Source organism: Rissa tridactyla, chromosome 16 (genome assembly GCF_028500815.1).
Source record: "Rissa tridactyla isolate bRisTri1 chromosome 16, bRisTri1.patW.cur.20221130, whole genome shotgun sequence".
NCBI classification, from domain to species: domain Eukaryota; kingdom Metazoa; phylum Chordata; class Aves; order Charadriiformes; family Laridae; genus Rissa; species Rissa tridactyla.
In genome coordinates, this window is record NC_071481.1 from 6,699,469 (window position 1) to 6,717,913 (window position 18,445).

At 42.6% G+C, this 18,445-nt stretch overlaps 1 protein-coding gene across 3 annotated transcripts in view; it reads right to left on the bottom strand.

Moving 5' to 3' along the window:
* Positions 1 to 18,445, bottom strand: part of DVL1 (dishevelled segment polarity protein 1) — a 90,470-nt gene that overhangs the window by 10,853 nt on the left and 61,172 nt on the right. For 2 of the 3 annotated variants that reach the window (XM_054222309.1, XM_054222311.1), the window contains exons 5-11: positions 11,708 to 11,846; positions 5,214 to 5,307; positions 4,138 to 4,207; positions 3,226 to 3,365; positions 2,826 to 2,902; positions 2,273 to 2,340; positions 532 to 681 (exon numbers count right to left, since the gene is read on the bottom strand). In XM_054222309.1, coding sequence (XP_054078284.1) covers positions 532 to 681; positions 2,273 to 2,340; positions 2,826 to 2,902; positions 3,226 to 3,365; positions 4,138 to 4,207; positions 5,214 to 5,307; positions 11,708 to 11,846 — 738 coding nt within the window. The remainder of the gene's footprint in view (positions 1 to 531; positions 682 to 2,272; positions 2,341 to 2,825; positions 2,903 to 3,225; positions 3,366 to 4,137; positions 4,208 to 5,213; positions 5,308 to 11,707; positions 11,847 to 18,445) is intronic. The other variant, XM_054222310.1, reaches the window with a different exon arrangement.

Genomic DNA, 18,445 nt, shown 5'->3' on the forward strand with positions numbered 1-18,445 from the left:
CAGACAAACCACGAAAGGAGGCTGAACTCTAACCATAATTTCACATGGGACATCACATTTGTTTTTTCCTTGTTCAATAAATTCTAAAAGTATAAAAAAGTGCAAAAGAAGGCTACGTGAACATCAGTGGATGATTTCCTAAATGATGCACTAACATTATTATTCAGTGACTTCTATCTGAAGTACATAATTTAAATTTATTGAAAAACAGTCAAATCCAAGGAGGAAGCTCTGACGTTCATCTGAGGGGATAAATCTAGAGGCCTGCCTTGTCTTGTAACTTTAAAAGGGACCAGAAGCCACCTCTTCCTGAATGGAAACCCTGGCAAAACACCACTGCCTTAACTTTTGACCTTTGGCAAAAGGTTTTATGCTCCCCATAGGAATTACAAATTTAAGAAAGCATTCAAGAGTTCTGTGGCGTCTGTCGTTTTCATCGTGCTTGTGGCTGGGGTCGGTTTTGCGCACAGCTCGGCACTGCTGGCCCCGAGCAGAAGACGCCTGCCCTGTGCTGGCCGCAGTGTGACTTACTTTCCGAATCGGGAATTGAGCTTGTTAGTGAGGAGCTGGTAGATGTGGTGATGCTCATGGAGGGGCTCATACCGTAACGGGGGTACGCTCCCGTCATGGCTGTGGTATGAGAGATCCACGCTGCAGGGTCGATTGGCCTCACTGGTTCAGCTGCAAAACAACCAGAAAGGGAAAAAAAGATAAATGGAATCAGATTTGCCGTAAACACCTAAGACCTAGAGTAAGAGGGATTTTTTTGGGGGTGCACAAGTTCTTGCCATTCTGATAGTACAAATGAGATAGTGTCAGCACGAGGGAACAAAAAGCACCCTGCCAGCAGGAGCTGGTTTCCTCTAGCGACTGCCGCACCAGCCTGATAGGATATAACCATGACACTCCTGTCCATGGAATTGCAGGAGTGAAACATTTCCACTTTTGGGAAAGAAGCTACCAGTCCAGTAATAATATTTCCCTACTGTTCTATACAGTGGGATAGATTCCCTTTTTGCTATGAGGTGAAGTACTACCAATGCTTTGCCCCAGCTGATGGGGAGATCTCTCCCTCCTGCTAAGGGTCTTGGATCCAAAATAACGCCTCAAGCAGGTGAATCAGAGCAGGAACTCTAGAGCTTTGCAGTTGCAGAGATGAGGCATCATGCAATTCCCCTCTCAGCGTTTTCAGCAGCCATAAAGAAAGTTTTTTGGACTGGAATAGTCTTGCAAAATAAACAGACAAAACATGTAAAGACTGGTGTCAGGGAAGACTGAAAATTACACTCAGACCTTAAGAAGAGCCACACAGCAAGTAATAAAACTCAATTTTTCCCATAATCTGGATTATTTCTTTTCTTCTGAATTACAGTGGCTGTTGTTCCATCGCCTTAAAACCAGAAATTATGTCAAAGAGTTCTGCCTATGTTAGGTATTTCCACAAAATATCCCACACATTATTGCAACCATATTCCTACAACGCATAATCTGCTGTTTGCCTTAGACAATAACGCATACACCTTTGCCAAAGGACAAACTCATACACAAGCTCTCCCTGTAGCAAATCGGAAATATGTGATTTGTGGGACTTTTCTTTTGATTATGCTGGTTTTCCAAAGGATTTCACTGAGTGAGCGCCCATAGTCTGCACGAGTCTATCGCATTAGTTTCAATGGAAAATGCTATCCTCATCTTCTCGGAAGGACCAGTAACAAGCTGGTTTCAGTATCATAACCAGAGCACTCGCCAGTAGGAGGCAGCTGTGTTTGTCACATGAGCACAGAACTTTTATATCTGGAATGGTTTATTAAGCCAGAAGTTTTAACCCTAGATCATTTTCAAGAGGTTTTATATATATATCAAACAATGTTGTTTGATTCAAAGTTCAAAAATAATCAGTTTAAACTCTTTGTAAAAAATGTACATGTGAGAAAATGAGGCTTTTTAAGACTGAAGTATAGTTATCCTCCAAACTTTCTATCAATTGAAAGGTTAAGATCATGAGGATAGACGCACCAAAACGTTAAGAGCTTGATCCAAAGCCATGTGAATCAAAAGAAAAACGCCCATGAAATCAGCGGGCACTGGAGTCTCAGAAAGAGTATCCAAAACCCCTGCCTCCCGAAACAAAAACTAAACAAACAATACAACCAAACTTAAACCTACTGAACTTATAGGGAATGGAAGTCTGTTAGAGGCCAGAATAGCTGAAAATATTCTAGACCTCGAGGGCTCCACAGGACCCCAGCAAAGAGCACAAACACGTACTCACCTCTGGGGATGGTGAAATAACTCCTGGGAGTAGGGTCCCAGCATTTGGCTACTGTTAGGCTGATAGGTCTAGGGAGAAAGAAAACAAGTAAGGGTGATTCTTAACTTTCCCTACAGAAGCTGTAACTGCTACAATGAACCCTTTGAAACAAACTGATTCCTACCCACCAGCTGTCAAGTACATTCGGAGAATGCTTTTGAGATGCTTGTCAAAGTATTTTCAGTATGAACCACTGTCAGAATGTTTCTGGTTTTGCATAGATCACGAGAACTACTGGTGAAATCTGTCGAACGATCAGCTCGTGAGATATTAAAACGCTCACCCTATAAACAAATAGTGCTACAGAAACCAGGCAACTCCTAGTTTGTGTTGGTTTTGGCTGGGCCACTGGAACCAGTCTCACCTCTTCATCATTTGCACTGAGAAGCTGAGAGTTGAGATCAGCAGTCACACTGGTCGCTTACTGAGATCAGAATGTTGATTTCCCCGAGGTTTGCCCAATACCAATAACTGCACACGGAGGATAAGCAGCAAGATTCTGTAACATACTCACCCTGGTTTGGAGACTATTTCCCGTAAAACCCGTACTGCATCATCATTGCTCATGTTCTCAAAATTGACATCATTCACCTGAAACGTTGCAAAAAGCAGAGGTCAGGCTTTGCAACAGCAAAGTTAAAGACATTTTAATTCTTTGTTTCCAAATTAATTTGCCTTGTAACTGTTTCCACTCCTTTGAGCAGCTGCAGAAATATTGTTTCTCAGAGCGCATCAACTATCCAGCAGAGCTCGCCAAGAATTGAAGGTTTCAGTGACAACAGTCTTTGTGACATGTTTCTCTGAGTATGAATGAATTCTGTTAACTGATTGCTAAATCCATGGATCTGGTGGGATGACTGAGCCGGGCCACCAATGTACAAGCCAGCAGCACGTATTGTGGGACACGGACCAACCTGCAGAAGCATGTCTCCTGGTTCAATTCGGCCATCTGCTGCCACAGCCCCTCCTTTCATAATAGAGCCAATGTATATGCCACCATCACCCCGGTCATTGCTCTGTCCTACAATGCTGATTCCCAGGAAGTTATACTTTTCTATACAGATAGAAAGCGGAGGGTAGGGGGAGGAAAAAAAGCAAACAAAGTGATTGGAATGACAGTGAAGAACTAACACCAGGCTACTTCAGTCTTGAAAAATCAGTTCTCTCAACACATTGTGGGCCACGTTTGACTTACAATTATCTCAGGTTACCCTATTGGCGCATGTCTGCCGGGCACCTTCAGGGAAAGGCAGCAGGGAAATGCTGCTAAAGACATTATTTTTTCATACAGGACACTGAAAAGTTACATTCAAAAAAATCAGCAAGAGAAACGACATTGAAAAGACACGTCTACACCTAGAAATTAGGCACCCGATCAGCATTAGGCAATGTTTTTTCCACGTGTCAGAATTTGGTGCTACCGAAAGGTGCTGAATTGGCAGTCCTGCACTTTTCTAGCTGGATAAACAACGAAATGAACGGAGCAGCAGAAATGCAAACCTCCAGTGCCCTTCTACTCTTGCTCCTAACGATGTCTGACCCTTTACCATTCCTAGAAATAAGAGCAGAACTCCATATCCTGGAGTTCCAGCTCCTTCCCCGGGCTTCTTGGGAAGCATACTGAGCTGCCTGTGCAAACGGCTCCCTACAGGAATCCCGGCACAGGCAGCAGAGCAGCAGCTCTCGGCTGCCATTCCCTTTAGTTCACTTGGCATCCTTTCAAATCAAGGAACTTTCTACTGGCTCCAAAAGGCTACTACACCATGACAAAAATACATCTGTATCACTTGAAATGCGTCATAAGAAAACATTGCTTATCCTCTTACCCATGTTGAGTGTGACAGTGATGATATTTAGGGACATGGTAGAATCGGTGATGCTGCTGAACGAAGACGACTGCAAAATACAACAGAAAATTCTCAAGGTTTTAAATGGCTCAGAATAAGAGAATAAAAACAACTATTGAGGATCAATTCAATGGGAACTGATTAATAGGTTTCCATTTTTTCCATCCAGAAACCATTGTGGCCTCCACAAAACTATTCTTCATTTAGAATCTGTAAGGGAAAAAACTTCTGAACACAATCTGCCCTTTCTCCAAAGATTTGTTTACAAAACACACAGAGCAAGTTGCTACATACAAGAAACATTCCCTTTCTCAACTGAACTTCACATTGAAGCACTTCTGCTTCCTGACTACATGGCTGCCAGGCAGACATTTAAATACTAAAGTGCCCAGTGGAGTGTGAATTATTACATCCACGGCTCCTCCCTAAAGAGAGGAGTGAACAGCACATGATCCTTCAGGAAGTCAGAAGACAGACACTCCCTCCCTCCAAAATGAAATACAAATGTGCTTATCAAATATCTTCTAAAACATTACTCCAGTTCTTGTGATAAAACGCGTGCATACTCATCCTTTAATCTGTGAAGACTGATATTTATAGGAGAACAACCCAATTACTTCAAGAAGTAAGTCATTTGGACCATCCTCATTCTGCTACCACAGGACTAGAAAAGGGCACGAGGGAAAAAATTGTGATTTCCTACAGACGTAGGTTTCTCCTGTCAGCAGAACTCAAATCTCAGCAATTTACACATGAGATGTCTGACACCGCAGACCCCCGCTGCCCACATCGGCCAGCAGCATAACGGAGGTTCTCCTGCAGGGGCTGGTCTTCAAAGAGGCAAGAAGAAATGGGATGACTGAACAGTAAAAGGAGAAAGGGAGAAGAGAAAAAGAGTCTTGATCCCAGTGCTGTAGAATGTCAAGACCGGAGCCAGAGGGAGCCTTTCCAGGGAATTCAACAGGGCACAGATCTGTTCTGGATCCCTTCCTAATTCACATGCTACATTCAAAATCATGGTTCACCTCCTTGGAAAATGATGATGCCAACCTTACCCTGTCAATCTGCCGCATCCTTTGTTTCCTCCTCCTGCGTTTATGCTTCCGTATGAGTCGGGATGAAGTACTCTGCTCAGTGGAGCTACTCAACCTGAGAGAAATTGAGAGCAAATGTCAACTCTGTAAAGCTGAGCCATTTGCGTTTCTCTGCACCCTGCCAAAAAAAATAGGCTGATTCCTACAGATGCCGAGAGAGTAAATCGCGTGGACACCATAAGCGTACACCGCACTGCTCCGCTTGTTGCTGAATCGCTGCTCGGTCCCAGTGTGCTGTACTGGAGCCTCTGCCTCGGAGCGCAGAGGAGATACCAGCGAACTCCAGCACGGATTAGAGAGTATCATTCACTGCCTTGTTTTCTTTTGGGAGCAAGACTGAATGCAAGCCACACCTCAACAGGCACATATCGCCCCCATTTAACCACCCAAAGGTGAGCAGTAGCCATCTTCCACTACTTCAAAGGTGGTCCTGACTCCAGGCCCATCAAGGAAAAAGGCACGCTATAAGAACAGCCATACATTAAACAATTTAATCTCTGCTCTGAGAGAACAACAGACAACCCGGGGAATCTCTTAATGTTAATTGTTGTGAGTCTCGTCATGGTGCTCTTATTTTCTTCTGCTGCTATCTACCCTGTTAACAGGAACTGAACGTTGGGGCTTGAATTCTATTAAATAAAGTAGCAACAGAATCATACAATGTGTTGGGTTGGAAGGGACCTTTAAAGATCATCTAGTCCAAACCCCCGCAGTAAGCAGGGACATCTTCAACTAGATCAGACTGCTCAGAGCCTCATCCAGCCTGGCCTTGACTGTTATAGATAATAGCTACTACCAAATAGTGACAGAGGAATAGTCAATATGATTTACCTTTACATATTTTGCTGGGTTTATTTTGTTGTGGGTTTTTTTTCAGGCTCTTCAAACTTGTAAGAACCTAAATGTGCCACGTTCTGCGTATAAATCCTTAAGATCCCCCTAAGAGTTAGGATCATTAATTATTCTCATTTTACAGACAGTGGGCTGAGACACAGAAAGACTTAAATGGATTTGCCCAAATTAATTTCAGAAGCCTGGAACAAAGCCTAGATTGCAGAGATATCAGTGTAACACCACAGAGGCATCTTTCCTCTATTTATTGTTAAGAATGGCAAGAAAAAGTAATGCTCCATCGTTAACCAAGATTTTAAAAAAAAAAAAACCCACCACCACAACAACCCTACACAAGTAATTGAACTGGCGCTGTCACAAAGGAAACAGCACCAGTCTTTTCCCCCAGTCTCCATGTCCCTGTCTTCAAAGTTCCAGCCACACGCAGGAATGCTGGAACACCTCAAGCAAAACTTGGTACCAGCAACTTCAAAAAGGAGCTTGCTGTCACTGGATTACAACCCACCACGCGGAGAAACCCATCGTGCACAAAGTAGGTGTGTTTTAGTCAAGCACACCGAGCTGAATATTAGGGATGATGGAACTGCTCAGAGGGTGTGAATCTCTTCAACGTTCTCTTTGAGTTCACAAAACTATTTCAGGCATGTTAACCTCATACACTCCTTTTTCCCCTCCCAGCAAGGCATGTTCATTTAAAGAGCCGAGAGGTGGTATTTTCAAAAGAGATCAAAAATTTGATAATTCTCGATCTGTGGAAACAGCTCACAGCACCTGGTTTTCTGAGGCTTTACCTTTGCAACAGGAAAAATAAAGAGGTCTCTCAGATGCAGAGCTCCCCAAACTGGACGCATTCAACATTCCCTAGTCTTTTTGAAAGCACTGCCCAAGATTGACACAAATGCAGGCAATTCATTTTCATTGTTTACACACATATTTCACCTACGGCCATATCATATTTAATGGCTTTACCCCAGTGTGTGTCACTTAAGGAGTAGGCAGCGCTGTCCATCACCAACTTTTTTTAGAACAGCATCTTCTAATGGTTATTGTGGATAAAGAGAATTCATTAAATTCATACATTTTGTTTCATTTATTAATTTTTCCATTACTATGTCGCTGAGAGGGGTAATACCTCTGGCGAACATTGCTTACTGTAAAAAACACTTTTAAGTCAGCAACGTTCACCTAGCAGAGAAAGAAAATGGAGATAAAAACTACACTGAAAGCCACACCTGCCTGCAGCAGGAGATCACGATGGGAATTCAGTAGCAAAGTTTCCAGAAACTTTTTCCACTTTCCAGAAAAGGGGCATTTTATCTGGATAGCAAGTTACGGAAACGAGGGATAGGAACAGTAGAGTTTCAGCAGACAGTTCACTGAATTTCTTTGTCTCAAGCAGTCCTGGCAGTAATATGGTGCTATTTCACAGCACTTTACAGCCTACGAAGTAGGCAACTTAAAAGCACCTTCCAATCTATGTTAGTATACCGCCTTTGTCAATATTTTTCCTGATCACCGACAGCACGTAGGATCTGCCAACTGCCCAGGTTGACCGGCTGTGCCAATTTCTTCCTCCTGCTCCAGTGCACGCCAATATGGTGTTGCTCAGAAAAACAAAAATCAATTATTTCCAGCTTTTAGTCTGATTTTCTAAGATTTGACTTGACAAATATACTTTTTGCCAACACCGAGTATAGCAAGAAAACAGAATTGCTCTCTGACCCCGAGTCCTTAGAAGGGATACTTTAATCTACCATCCAGTACAGGACACGCAAATACTTTCATTGCTATCTTTAGACAGATACATCAGGGATGAATCCAAAAAGACGGACTGGAAAAAAGGAAGAAAAGTCTAAGTACATGGCAGAAAGGCAGACGGAGCACATCTGAGGTGACAAAGGCACGAACAATTCGCTTATGCTAAAAATCAGCATCTTGTTCCTTCTTCACTTTTGCCCATCCCTATTTACTTTGGCAGCTTGGGGGGCAAAACTACTTTGGAAAATTCATTTGGTCACACATGACCAAAAGTTTAGATTCCTCTGTAAGCAGTGAGCATTTTGGATGTTTCTTTTAAATTAAACCAGCAAAACCAGAGTTTATTGGCAAATCTCTGAACTTCTGTTACCAGCTGATAATATGTGAGAAGCAAAGTTCTTCTATTCTGTGGTACTTTTTAAACTCTACTCAGATTAGACTGGAAGAATGGAAATCAGTTCCTCAGAAAAGCCCCAATTCAAGTTTAGTTCAAGTGGACAGATAATATTTCCGAGAAGTAAGCACTGGAGCTCAAGCAGCCTCTCACATTAGCTGCACAAAACTGATGATCAGAAGGCAGCGCGGAAACATTTTTGTGTGCTTATACATTGGCTTCTGTACAGATAAACAGCAGAAAATGTTACTTATTATACTGGAGAAACCATAAATGGACAACTTGCTCGACTCAGTTTTTTCATCCCTTCTCGGGGGAGGCTGGACAACGACTGAAGTTGCCTTAAGAAGCCCGCGTGTAAGTAGAAGACAAGACGGATCATTTCAGCAAGAGCCCCGCACTGTGTGAAAGCCTATTTGTAAACATCAGGTTTCACAGTCTTTCTCAAATTTTCACAATTTCTTAAAAAGGAGCCAAGCCTATATCTCTTTTCATGTAGCTACGGTACACTTCACCATCTCTTCTTGTAATTTCTTTTAAATCCATAGCCTTAACGCATCCTTGCTGAATCATTTATAACTGCGGCGTATCTCGTATTCTAGGAATATCTGGATGCTAAACAGCAGCTCAAATGTACTCTAATGAGGAGTAATATTTTATCATCTCTGAAGAATCCCCAGAAATCAGTAAAAGTGAACAGTACAATTTGATGAGCAAAACCAGATGGTGTATTTGAGCTTTTGGGAAAAATAAACTGCAAAGATGAAAAACAAATCTGGAATCACAGCTACCAATTTCCTGCACTACCTCCTGGCCAAAACCCTGACTGCGCTTCTAACAGAATGGCTAAATATCCCACAGAAGAGATTTTTAAAAATAATAATAATGTGTCCAATTTACATTCCCCAAAGGAAGGGAAAAAAGGTAACAATTTGTTAAAGAAAGCTTATCCATATAGTTTAAAAAGAACTAATGTTCGTTTCTTAAACGAGAAATAAAAGTAAGCAATTTTTTTTTGCAATGAATTTAGTTACATTAAACTGGGAATACTAATTGCAAGCTGCTGACAATAATACCACAGCTACGGATGTCATATCTGCTAGACCTTTATTTGCTTAACAGAAGGCAGAAATAAGACCCTTACTGCAAAGCTCACCACGAGCTCCCTACATCAATCTGCACTCAAAATACCACCTACTACCTGCAAATAACATTAATGTCCAATTATATCATACTTTGAAAGCAAAGGAAAGAAATTATTGCACTCGCACTACTTGAAGAGTTCTGTACCATCCTGTAATAGCTGTGAATAAATTAATTCACTGAAAGAAAAAAAATAATTCTTTCTCTCGGAGTGCAACAGAATTTCCTTGGACTGGAAATTAATCAACTCCGCCGCACTGCTCCAAGTTGAAAATAAAATAAAGCAATGTCAAACACTCACTGTTAGAAAAGCATCCTCAACCTTACAACCTCTTCACTTCCAAGACAGTGATATCCTTCTGATTTCTTCTCTCAGTGACCTCCTCCATGTACAAATCTCCTTTACAATGCAGGTTCTGACCCCAGAGCTCAGCAGCTGTTATTAAACAAACTTACCCCCTTCAGCCCCTTTTTCCCCAGGCCGCTGTCTCCAGCGGATCTGGAGCATGCTCCATTTTCTATTTGGCTGTATTTGCCTCTGAAGAAAACTTCTCCCTGCCAGCACAATCTCTCATCTGCTGGAGAACATCATCACCAACACAACAGCATACCTTGGAGCATTCCATTGAGTCGTTCTTCCTGACTAGCTGGCCTGGCAGCTATTCTCCGTGCCAAAAGCTTCTGCCCCAGCCTAGAAAGGAAAAGGCCTGCACAGCAGCTTCCAAGAGTCTCTTCCTTCTCAGGTCAGACGCAGGAAGCTTTATTTTATTAATAAAGATTTAGCTGGGTCTAGTATAATGTGCTTCGGTGGCCACCCTGACTGAGCTAATCCTGCCCTACTGCATATCTTGCTGCCATGGAAATGATTAATTTATTTACAAGAAACAAAAATCAGCTGCAGGGTTGTTGTTGGTTTTGTGGGCTTGATTTTTTAGGGAGGGAAGGAGGGTTAGAAGCCCTAAAGGCTTTAGGAAGGCTTCGAGCACATTCAGGGTAACTGCTGATCTTGCCAACCCTTTATGCACATGAACATCCAGGTGAAGAACAACGCATCCAGAAGGCTAATGTTCTGTATCTTCAGGTGCTGGCAACTCCATTGTAACTGCAAAATAAGTTCTTGAAACTAATTCAGGACCAAATCTTAAGTGTTCGTTTAGTTACCCTTTCAACCCTTCGGAAACACCCAGCCTTTGAACAGAATTTGAAGGAACTGCTGTTCTTCAACCGGTTTTTAAGCTGTGACTAACTGCAAGACCAAAGACATCCACTGAGTTCAATAAGCTAATAATCTGTTTGTAAACGTAGCAAACGTGTAAGTATTCTACCCAGAATTTAAGAATATCATGCTGCACCTTATTTGTTTTGGGTACAGATCTCTATGAACCACCAGAGGGCTGGAATCTTCTGTTCTCTGACACTGAATAGAAATCCGTAATGGGTTTTCATAGCTCGTTTGGGGGAACGGCAGCTCGAGAGACAGCGTTCAGAGAATGCTGTCACCACAGCCAGGAAAGTGAAGAATATTAGTTTAGATTGATTTTACATCTTTAAAAACAGGTATTTTGAATCAGAGAAACGTATTGGTTTATAAACCTTTTATGGAACAACAAAAACATCTTTAGAGATTAAGAAGGATGCCTTGAAATGGAGAGCATTTTTTCAAAAATCAAGGAATAATTCCCATTCTGTCTGCATAAAAAGAACAAAATAATTAAGAAGTCATAAATAGACAGCATCACAGCCTGCCTTTGCAATAGCATTAACTTTGATGAATCCCTGCACTGCTCATAGGCCTCAGAGCATGCAATTACATCGGAATTCCTTTACAATTCAGCTTTAGGGAAGTGCATCCTGATTAGGAATCTATGCTGAAGGTGTTTTGTTACAATATTCGCACCATTACTTTATGAATAGGTAGACAGTTGCACATTGCTTTGATCTTAAAATGTGATCATTCTTCTTGCTGTTAAAGGGAAAGAAGAGGAACAGAATTTTTCTCTTAACCGGAACAGTGGCTACAGGCAGTTTGGATAGTGACCCCAATAACCTCGCTTGTTTCTCAGAGCAGTGATTATACACAACATGATGTTACCGACAAATTATCAGTGCTCAAACCATATGTAGCAGGGGAAAAAAAAAAAAAAAAAAGAAAAGAAAGGAAAATTTAAGGGAAAAAAAGAAAAGAGAAGAGAAAAATCTTCTCATCTCACCAGTCGGCATGTTTCAGGAAAGCCCAGAAATACAGTCGAGTGGCTGGGAAACAGACGTGAACAGTATTTAACAGCTCAGTGACTATGCAATGCCCTACCTGCTCGTGTTGTCATCATCATCAGAGTCAATGAAGCTGCTGGATTCCAGCTCACTGCTCATCATGGTGGAAGCGCTGTCATAACCAGGAGGGTGCTCACGGTGTCTGTCCAGTTTCGGATGGCCATTGATCCGAGGGACTGTGTAAACAAAATAAATGGAGTATCACTAGGCAAAGAAGAGGAGGAGGGAAGAAGCGGCGCTGTGAACAGCACGACATTCACGCTGACAGCTGCAGATGGCTCTGCAGGAGGATCCTTATGCCAAAACCAAGCTCTTTGCAGAACCCGATTTCATTCAACCGCTGGAAAGCCTCCTGTCCTGGCTGGCCACCTGCCTACCTCCCTTTTTCCTAACTTTTTAATTTGCCTGTGGCTCAGTTCATGGCAAGCCGTACAGGGATGGAGGCAGACGTAGCAGGCGTGAACAAGTACTATAATGGTACCAGAACATCAGTCAGAACAGCCATGAGAAGTCAACGTCAATAGGACAATACATACAAAGACCTTGGAAAAGCAGCAGACAACACAATTTGAGTTTGGTATGGATAGGCCTCGCAGCACAGAAAGGTTAAACAATATTCTTCTATGAATTCTGTTAATATCTCACCCATAAACTCACCTCTCCCTCGACCTGTGCTACGCATTCCTGTCCCCAAACCTACAGCACCTTGTCTGGGCAGCACAGCCATAGCAAACTCGCATTGTCTTGACCATTCCACGTGCAGAGAATCATAGACTGTGTTGGGTGGGAAGGGACCTCTAAGGGCCATCTCGTCCCACCCCCCTGCAGTCAGCAGGGACGTCTGTAACTAGATCAGGTTGCTCAGAGCCTCATCCAGCCTGGCCTTGAATGTCTCCAGGGATGGGGCCTCCCCCACCTCTCTGGGCAACCTGGGCCAGTGTTCATATGCTTCAGAACAATTTTTTACTACTCCCTAGCTGTGCCAGTCTTTTCAGACACACAAACATTGCTGTAGATAACCCCCTCACAGTAAGAATGCCATTACTTGAAGGCAGCAGTGATTCATCTTTTTCTAGAGGTATTTTATGAATTTTCCTCTCCAAAGCAAACTCCTGCTTCCTCTCAGGGACCTCTCAGTAGAAGACCCACAATCTGCAAGTGCTCTATTTTGCCAAGAACGTTCCTTTCCCTGAAACAAGAAAGGCTCAGCCTGATAAGGCACCTGGTCAAGAAATAAACAGAACATACCTCAAAGACAGACTGATACTTTAAAACACACTCTCCAAACTCACAATTCCCTCCCAGGTCCAAGGGATCTGCTCTTCAATTACAGACACCAGAAACCCTTCATGAAGGAGGAGTGTCTGCAGTGGGAATTATACCTGATGCTGTGCAACTGTACCCATGGAAAGTTAATTGGCAGCTCCTGCCAACTATTCAAGTAACATGCTTTGAAAAACCAAGAACCACCCTAAATACCTGGCTGTGAAGTCCGCAGTGACTAGTCTTCACTCCTCTTTTCAAATTGCTCAGCAAATTAATAGGCTTTGGACAGTCAGAGTTCTTTCTTTTAACACTAAGGAGAATACTACATACTTGAACAATTAAAACTTCTCCTTTTCTTGGGCTACAACTTCAGTTTTTAAGTCTTTATATAGTGCAGCCTAGAGTTCAAAATATTTCACTATATGTGGAAACCTGGGTGCTAATCACAGCATCGGACAAATTCAACTCAATCTCTTCAGCCTCAGCTGAACTATTAAACCAAGTCCAGGCACCTTGTCCATTTACTTTTTGCTTCTACACAATGAAACATCAGAAACTGTGGAGCAAATTAAAGTCTCTTATTCCAACAGTTTGTATAACCCAAATAAGCATTCATTGGAAACGCTACTGGAACAGCTAAAACTGACGTTGGCGGCACTATCTAGCAGCCAAATAACTTTCCATATGCTGACCACATGAACGCCTTGTCTCATTTTAAACACACTTCACCTTTAAGCCTAATTTCAGGAGCAGTTGTTGGCTTGCGAGAATATCATCCCCCACAAATCAGTATGTTGGGCTACCCAAACGCACGGGACACCGTCACCCTTACAGGCTCTGCACAGTTGTCCTGGGGAGGGAATAACAACAGTGAAAAGGCGATGACACACGTACAATGGTTTGTGGCAGAGCCTTCATGATTCTGAGTTATAATGGACAGAGACTCCCACTAAATGCAAATTCAACACAGTCCTGAGCAAATTCTGGATGCTGATTACTCGATAGTCTTGCTTCCATGGATGCGCTTCCTTTCCGACTTCTGTAGGAAGCCACAGCAAATCTTAGATATTAATTCGCTGGCACACAATTTACAACAGATCTATTATCTTTGCCCCTTCTGAGTTTTAAATTTCTATTTTTCATAGAGGAGCAGTACAAAAGTTAGAAGGGATGGAAGTCAAAACATCAGCCGTGAAGAAAACTGACATTTCTCCACTTGAAAAATCCCTTCTTTTTTTATTACTGTGCTTGTTTTTCCTGCCTTCCTCTGCTATTCATCACTTGCAACTTATAAAAGTAAATCACATTGATGTTGGGTGATAATGTTGATTTCGTTTGGAGAAGCTGACATTAAACAGAGCCCTGATATTAAAAACAAGCCCCTCTTAGAAGAAGCTTTCCCAGCTCCAACCAGGTGGGTAGCAGATTACAGAAAACAATGACCTGGATTTTATCCACATTTAACTGGTATAAATAGGAAGCAAATTTGGGCAGCGTGCTTGTCTCATCGGAGATACTTTATTTACATTTGGCTTTGATTATTAATAAGTATCCGGCCCAGAAAGAAAGTTGCCAGCAGGATTTTGTAATCTTTCTCTGCAAAACGAGTCTGTTTACGCAGCTGGGGAGGGAGGGAGGGCGCCTCTGGTCATCAATAGGCGGGTTGTCTCGAGTGCCCACTAGAAACCACCAGTCCCGTCTCTCCCATGGCAGGTCATCGTTATTAGACAATGCAGATTCTTCATTTCATTCCAAGTGGGGGGTCTAAAAGCTTTCATTCTTGTGGACCTTTTCCACTCTGAAACTCCCTCCTGCATTCACTTCTCTGCTGAGAATTCTGGATGTCATCAATTAGGGAGCATCAAAGGTAGATATCTACAGATTACAACCCTGCAATGAGGGTTGCTGTGAAACCAGAACATGTTTCAAAGTGTCACGTCTCATCCAGTGGGGGTTGTGTATTCAGAAAATTTTTGTCCTTAAAAACCTCTGTGAGCAGACTGCTGTTTTACTGACTTGGCAATTCAGAATCACTTGCCTAATACTTCCAATAGATAAAACTCTGTCTGTAGCTCGGCTGATTTGTTTTTCACGTCTCTAACCACTGGACACTGCGGTCAGCAGTTGTGTTGTTTCCTCACTACTAGTAAGAAACTTCCCAATTCCAAATATGAATTTGCTTCCCACTAGCAACCTAAAAGACCATCCTTATGCTATCTCTAAGCAAGTTTCCTTCAAAACTTAACTTTATATTTGCGGCACTAAAGAATAAAATAATTCAGCAGTCACCTAGCTCTAACTGCTTAGCACTGGGCTGAAATACACGCTTTCTGACTCTACTGTACTGTTCTTACAAGCATTTCTTAGAAGAAATTCCCTTCCTCTCCTGCTTGGCCTAAGATATATGAAGGATTACAGCACAGCAGGCAAATATAACACACCGGGATTATTTTGCAGTTGACATAATTATTGACAGGAGCTGAAACCAGAACATCTTACAGTTGAAATTTCCCCAAAGTGACGTCCGCTGCTGTTTCAGAGACGATAAACTTGAAGCTAAAATATGTGTTCCTATCAGATGGAATAGGATTGCTAATCCCACGTCTAATACAAACAGTTTCCTCATTCGTTAGCAGGTGAACAATTTATCCCATACATAAACTTTATCAGTTCACAACCGTTATGAAGAATTAATGGCCCACACCAAGGCTCTACGCTCTTTAGTTCTCAGGGGGGGAATTTTCACAGAGGACAGTTTTAAGAGCAGACAGAATTTTTAACCAGCTGAAGGCTGCCTTGAACACGCTGCGTGAAAACACGCCATCAGAGGGTTTTCTTTAGCACTCCACCTTTGAGAGCAATAGCAGCACCTCTGTCATACCTCCGTTGCACTGCAACATCACCTGCGTTTGGCAGTGAAAACACTGAATTTCACTCATTCACTTTCCAACCAAAATAACAGAGTTTAAGACTAAGTGATACTTAGTGCTTACTAAGGATTTTTCCAGCATCAAGAGAACAATCGGGAATACAGAGGAAGCCAAGGCATGGAAATGGCATCCATAGGTATTTTCCGCTCAGCCTGTACGTTTTCTGTGTTAACTAAAGAAATTGCGGTTTGATACAATGCCACGGGCTGTGTATGAGGTTTGTCTGAACGCCCGGCTGTCCCTGAAGGGATGCACTATTAACTCTGAGGACTCGTGTGGCTGGAATGCTGCAAATTGTGCTGTAAAATTCACTTGGGAGTCTATAGTACCAACAACAGCCCTGAGGGCCTCAGGCAATGGAGATGCAAGGTGCCATTTCTGTGCAAAGGTAACAGAGCTTGTGCTCTAGAAATCAAGGCCAGAGTCAGTGCTAAAGTCTATAAATCCCAAGGAAAATGCAAGAGCAATGGGTCCAACATGGCAGGCTCCAAATTAAAGAGACTGAGGAGCACCCAACCGGGGGTTTCATCGATGCTGCAATACCTTAGTATGGACATCAACTCCCCAAACCCAGTAATAACCACCCAGACTTTGACATACCCTTTCGATCCAGCGCGCATCGTCTCATTTTTATACCGAGTACTTCAGTTTCCCTGCACAGAATAAGGGCTCTGACTGCTCAGAAACTTCAGTTGAAATGAACGTTAATACCTACAGCGATACACGCAGGGCTGTGCTTCTGGATAGCATCTGACCGGTTCCAGTGGCCTCAGCAGGTGGTGACACCACTTGTGACAGTATCTCCTACGGGGAGTGGGTCTCAGAGGGGAAGGCGGCTGTGAGCGGAGCTGCTGTTGCCTCTCCTGCTGTGGCTGGCTCCCACCAAAACATTTTAAAAACGCGGGAGTGACCATCTCCCTGCCCAGGCTGTGCCCACTTAAGGAAATCCCCAGCGTGCGCTGTGACTATCACTCTGTCCAAGGCCACCAAACACATCCAGGCGTACACGGAGCTTCCCGCAAGGAGTTCTTTTTCACGCGCACTGGGAGAGAAAAAAAGAGCCAGTTCAGGGCTCCTGCTGGGACACTGGAAAATTCCATTCCTGAAGACTCAAAGGTTATGAAAAATATATGTATTTTTGCATGCTCTTCCTCCATGACATAATCCCAAGGAAGCCTGTGCCCAAGAGGCAGCGCATCTGGTAAGCAGTGTATCTTGAAGGACTGGGGAAATAGAACAAAAATCATTTGCCATTTGCCACTCTGCCATTTCCACCAACACTTTGTCATCACATCTGCAGGGTACAAGTCACGGATTCTGAAAATCCAAATCCTTCTAACAAACAGTCACATTTTTAATGGGATCCTATAATATGATGTAGCCTCTTTATCCCAATAAACCACACATAAGCAGATCTTTGCAATTTGCATAATAACTTTTTAGAGTACAGTCAGGCTACTAGAGATTATCCTGATTTGGGGTTTCTTTAAAATTATCTCTTATTTTAATGCATTAAAGAAACATATCTCAGATCTAAATACATGGTTTTCCAGTCCCTCATAAAATTTCTCTTTTTGGAGACGGAAGCCAAGGAATTTTTCAACTCAAGAATAAAAAACGTGTATGTGTGTTTCCCGTCATTAAATTCCATATACTTCTGCTACTAACTACCAAGAGCAAAATGTTTCTCTGTTTTAATCTGAGGTAAATGCCGATGATGGAGCAACTCTACTTGTTCTAGAGACGGGTCGTTCTGTTAGGACACTGAGCACTTAAAGCAGCAACTTTGTGCAAGTTCAAAAGGTCTAAATTTGGGCATTATCATTAAAAATGGTAACGCAGATGAGTTTCACAAAATCAGTCACAGTTTGGCACGTGGCAAACCTCAGCCACACTACAGAAGAGACCACAGAAAGAGACGCTGGATCTCATTGCGTACGTGCTCACCTCTGGCTGAGACTCGCCGAGATTTGCATTTTAAGGTCTTCACTTCGAATCGGGGCCAGACCTCGCCTCGGTATCAAAGCAGAGGTTCCTGTTCATTCAGCTGAAATCTCTGCTTGACTTGCAACTGATGGAACTTTGTTTCATGTACCTCAAACACTCTCTCAAACCACAGCCCTGGCATCACTAGTGCGCGCTTCAATACCGCAGCACAGAAGCAGCGTTGGCTGAATTATTAACTTCTTACAGAAGCACAAAAACTTCAGGAGCTGTGAACATTTGCAGCTTCTGTGCAATTTAGGATTGCAATAGCTCAGCTGCTCTCAAGGTTCAGCCACTCAAACATTTCAGAAATAATTTCGCCTTCTTTGGGTCTTAAGGACAAACACAAACCAAATACAATATGGCATTCATTTGTTAAGGCAGGACATTGAGAAAGATGAATCTTCCAAGCAGTATTACAACTGTCAAACTTTTTCAACTCCCCGTTTCCCTGAGAGTTTTTCATTAGCCCTTCTTGCCAGTTGCTCCTCACAATCCTAAAGAATTAGGACAAACGCAAGATGAGGATACTTTGCATAAATTAATGTTTGCTTTTAGTGTCATTAACAGCAGTGAGGTTTAACATTACAATA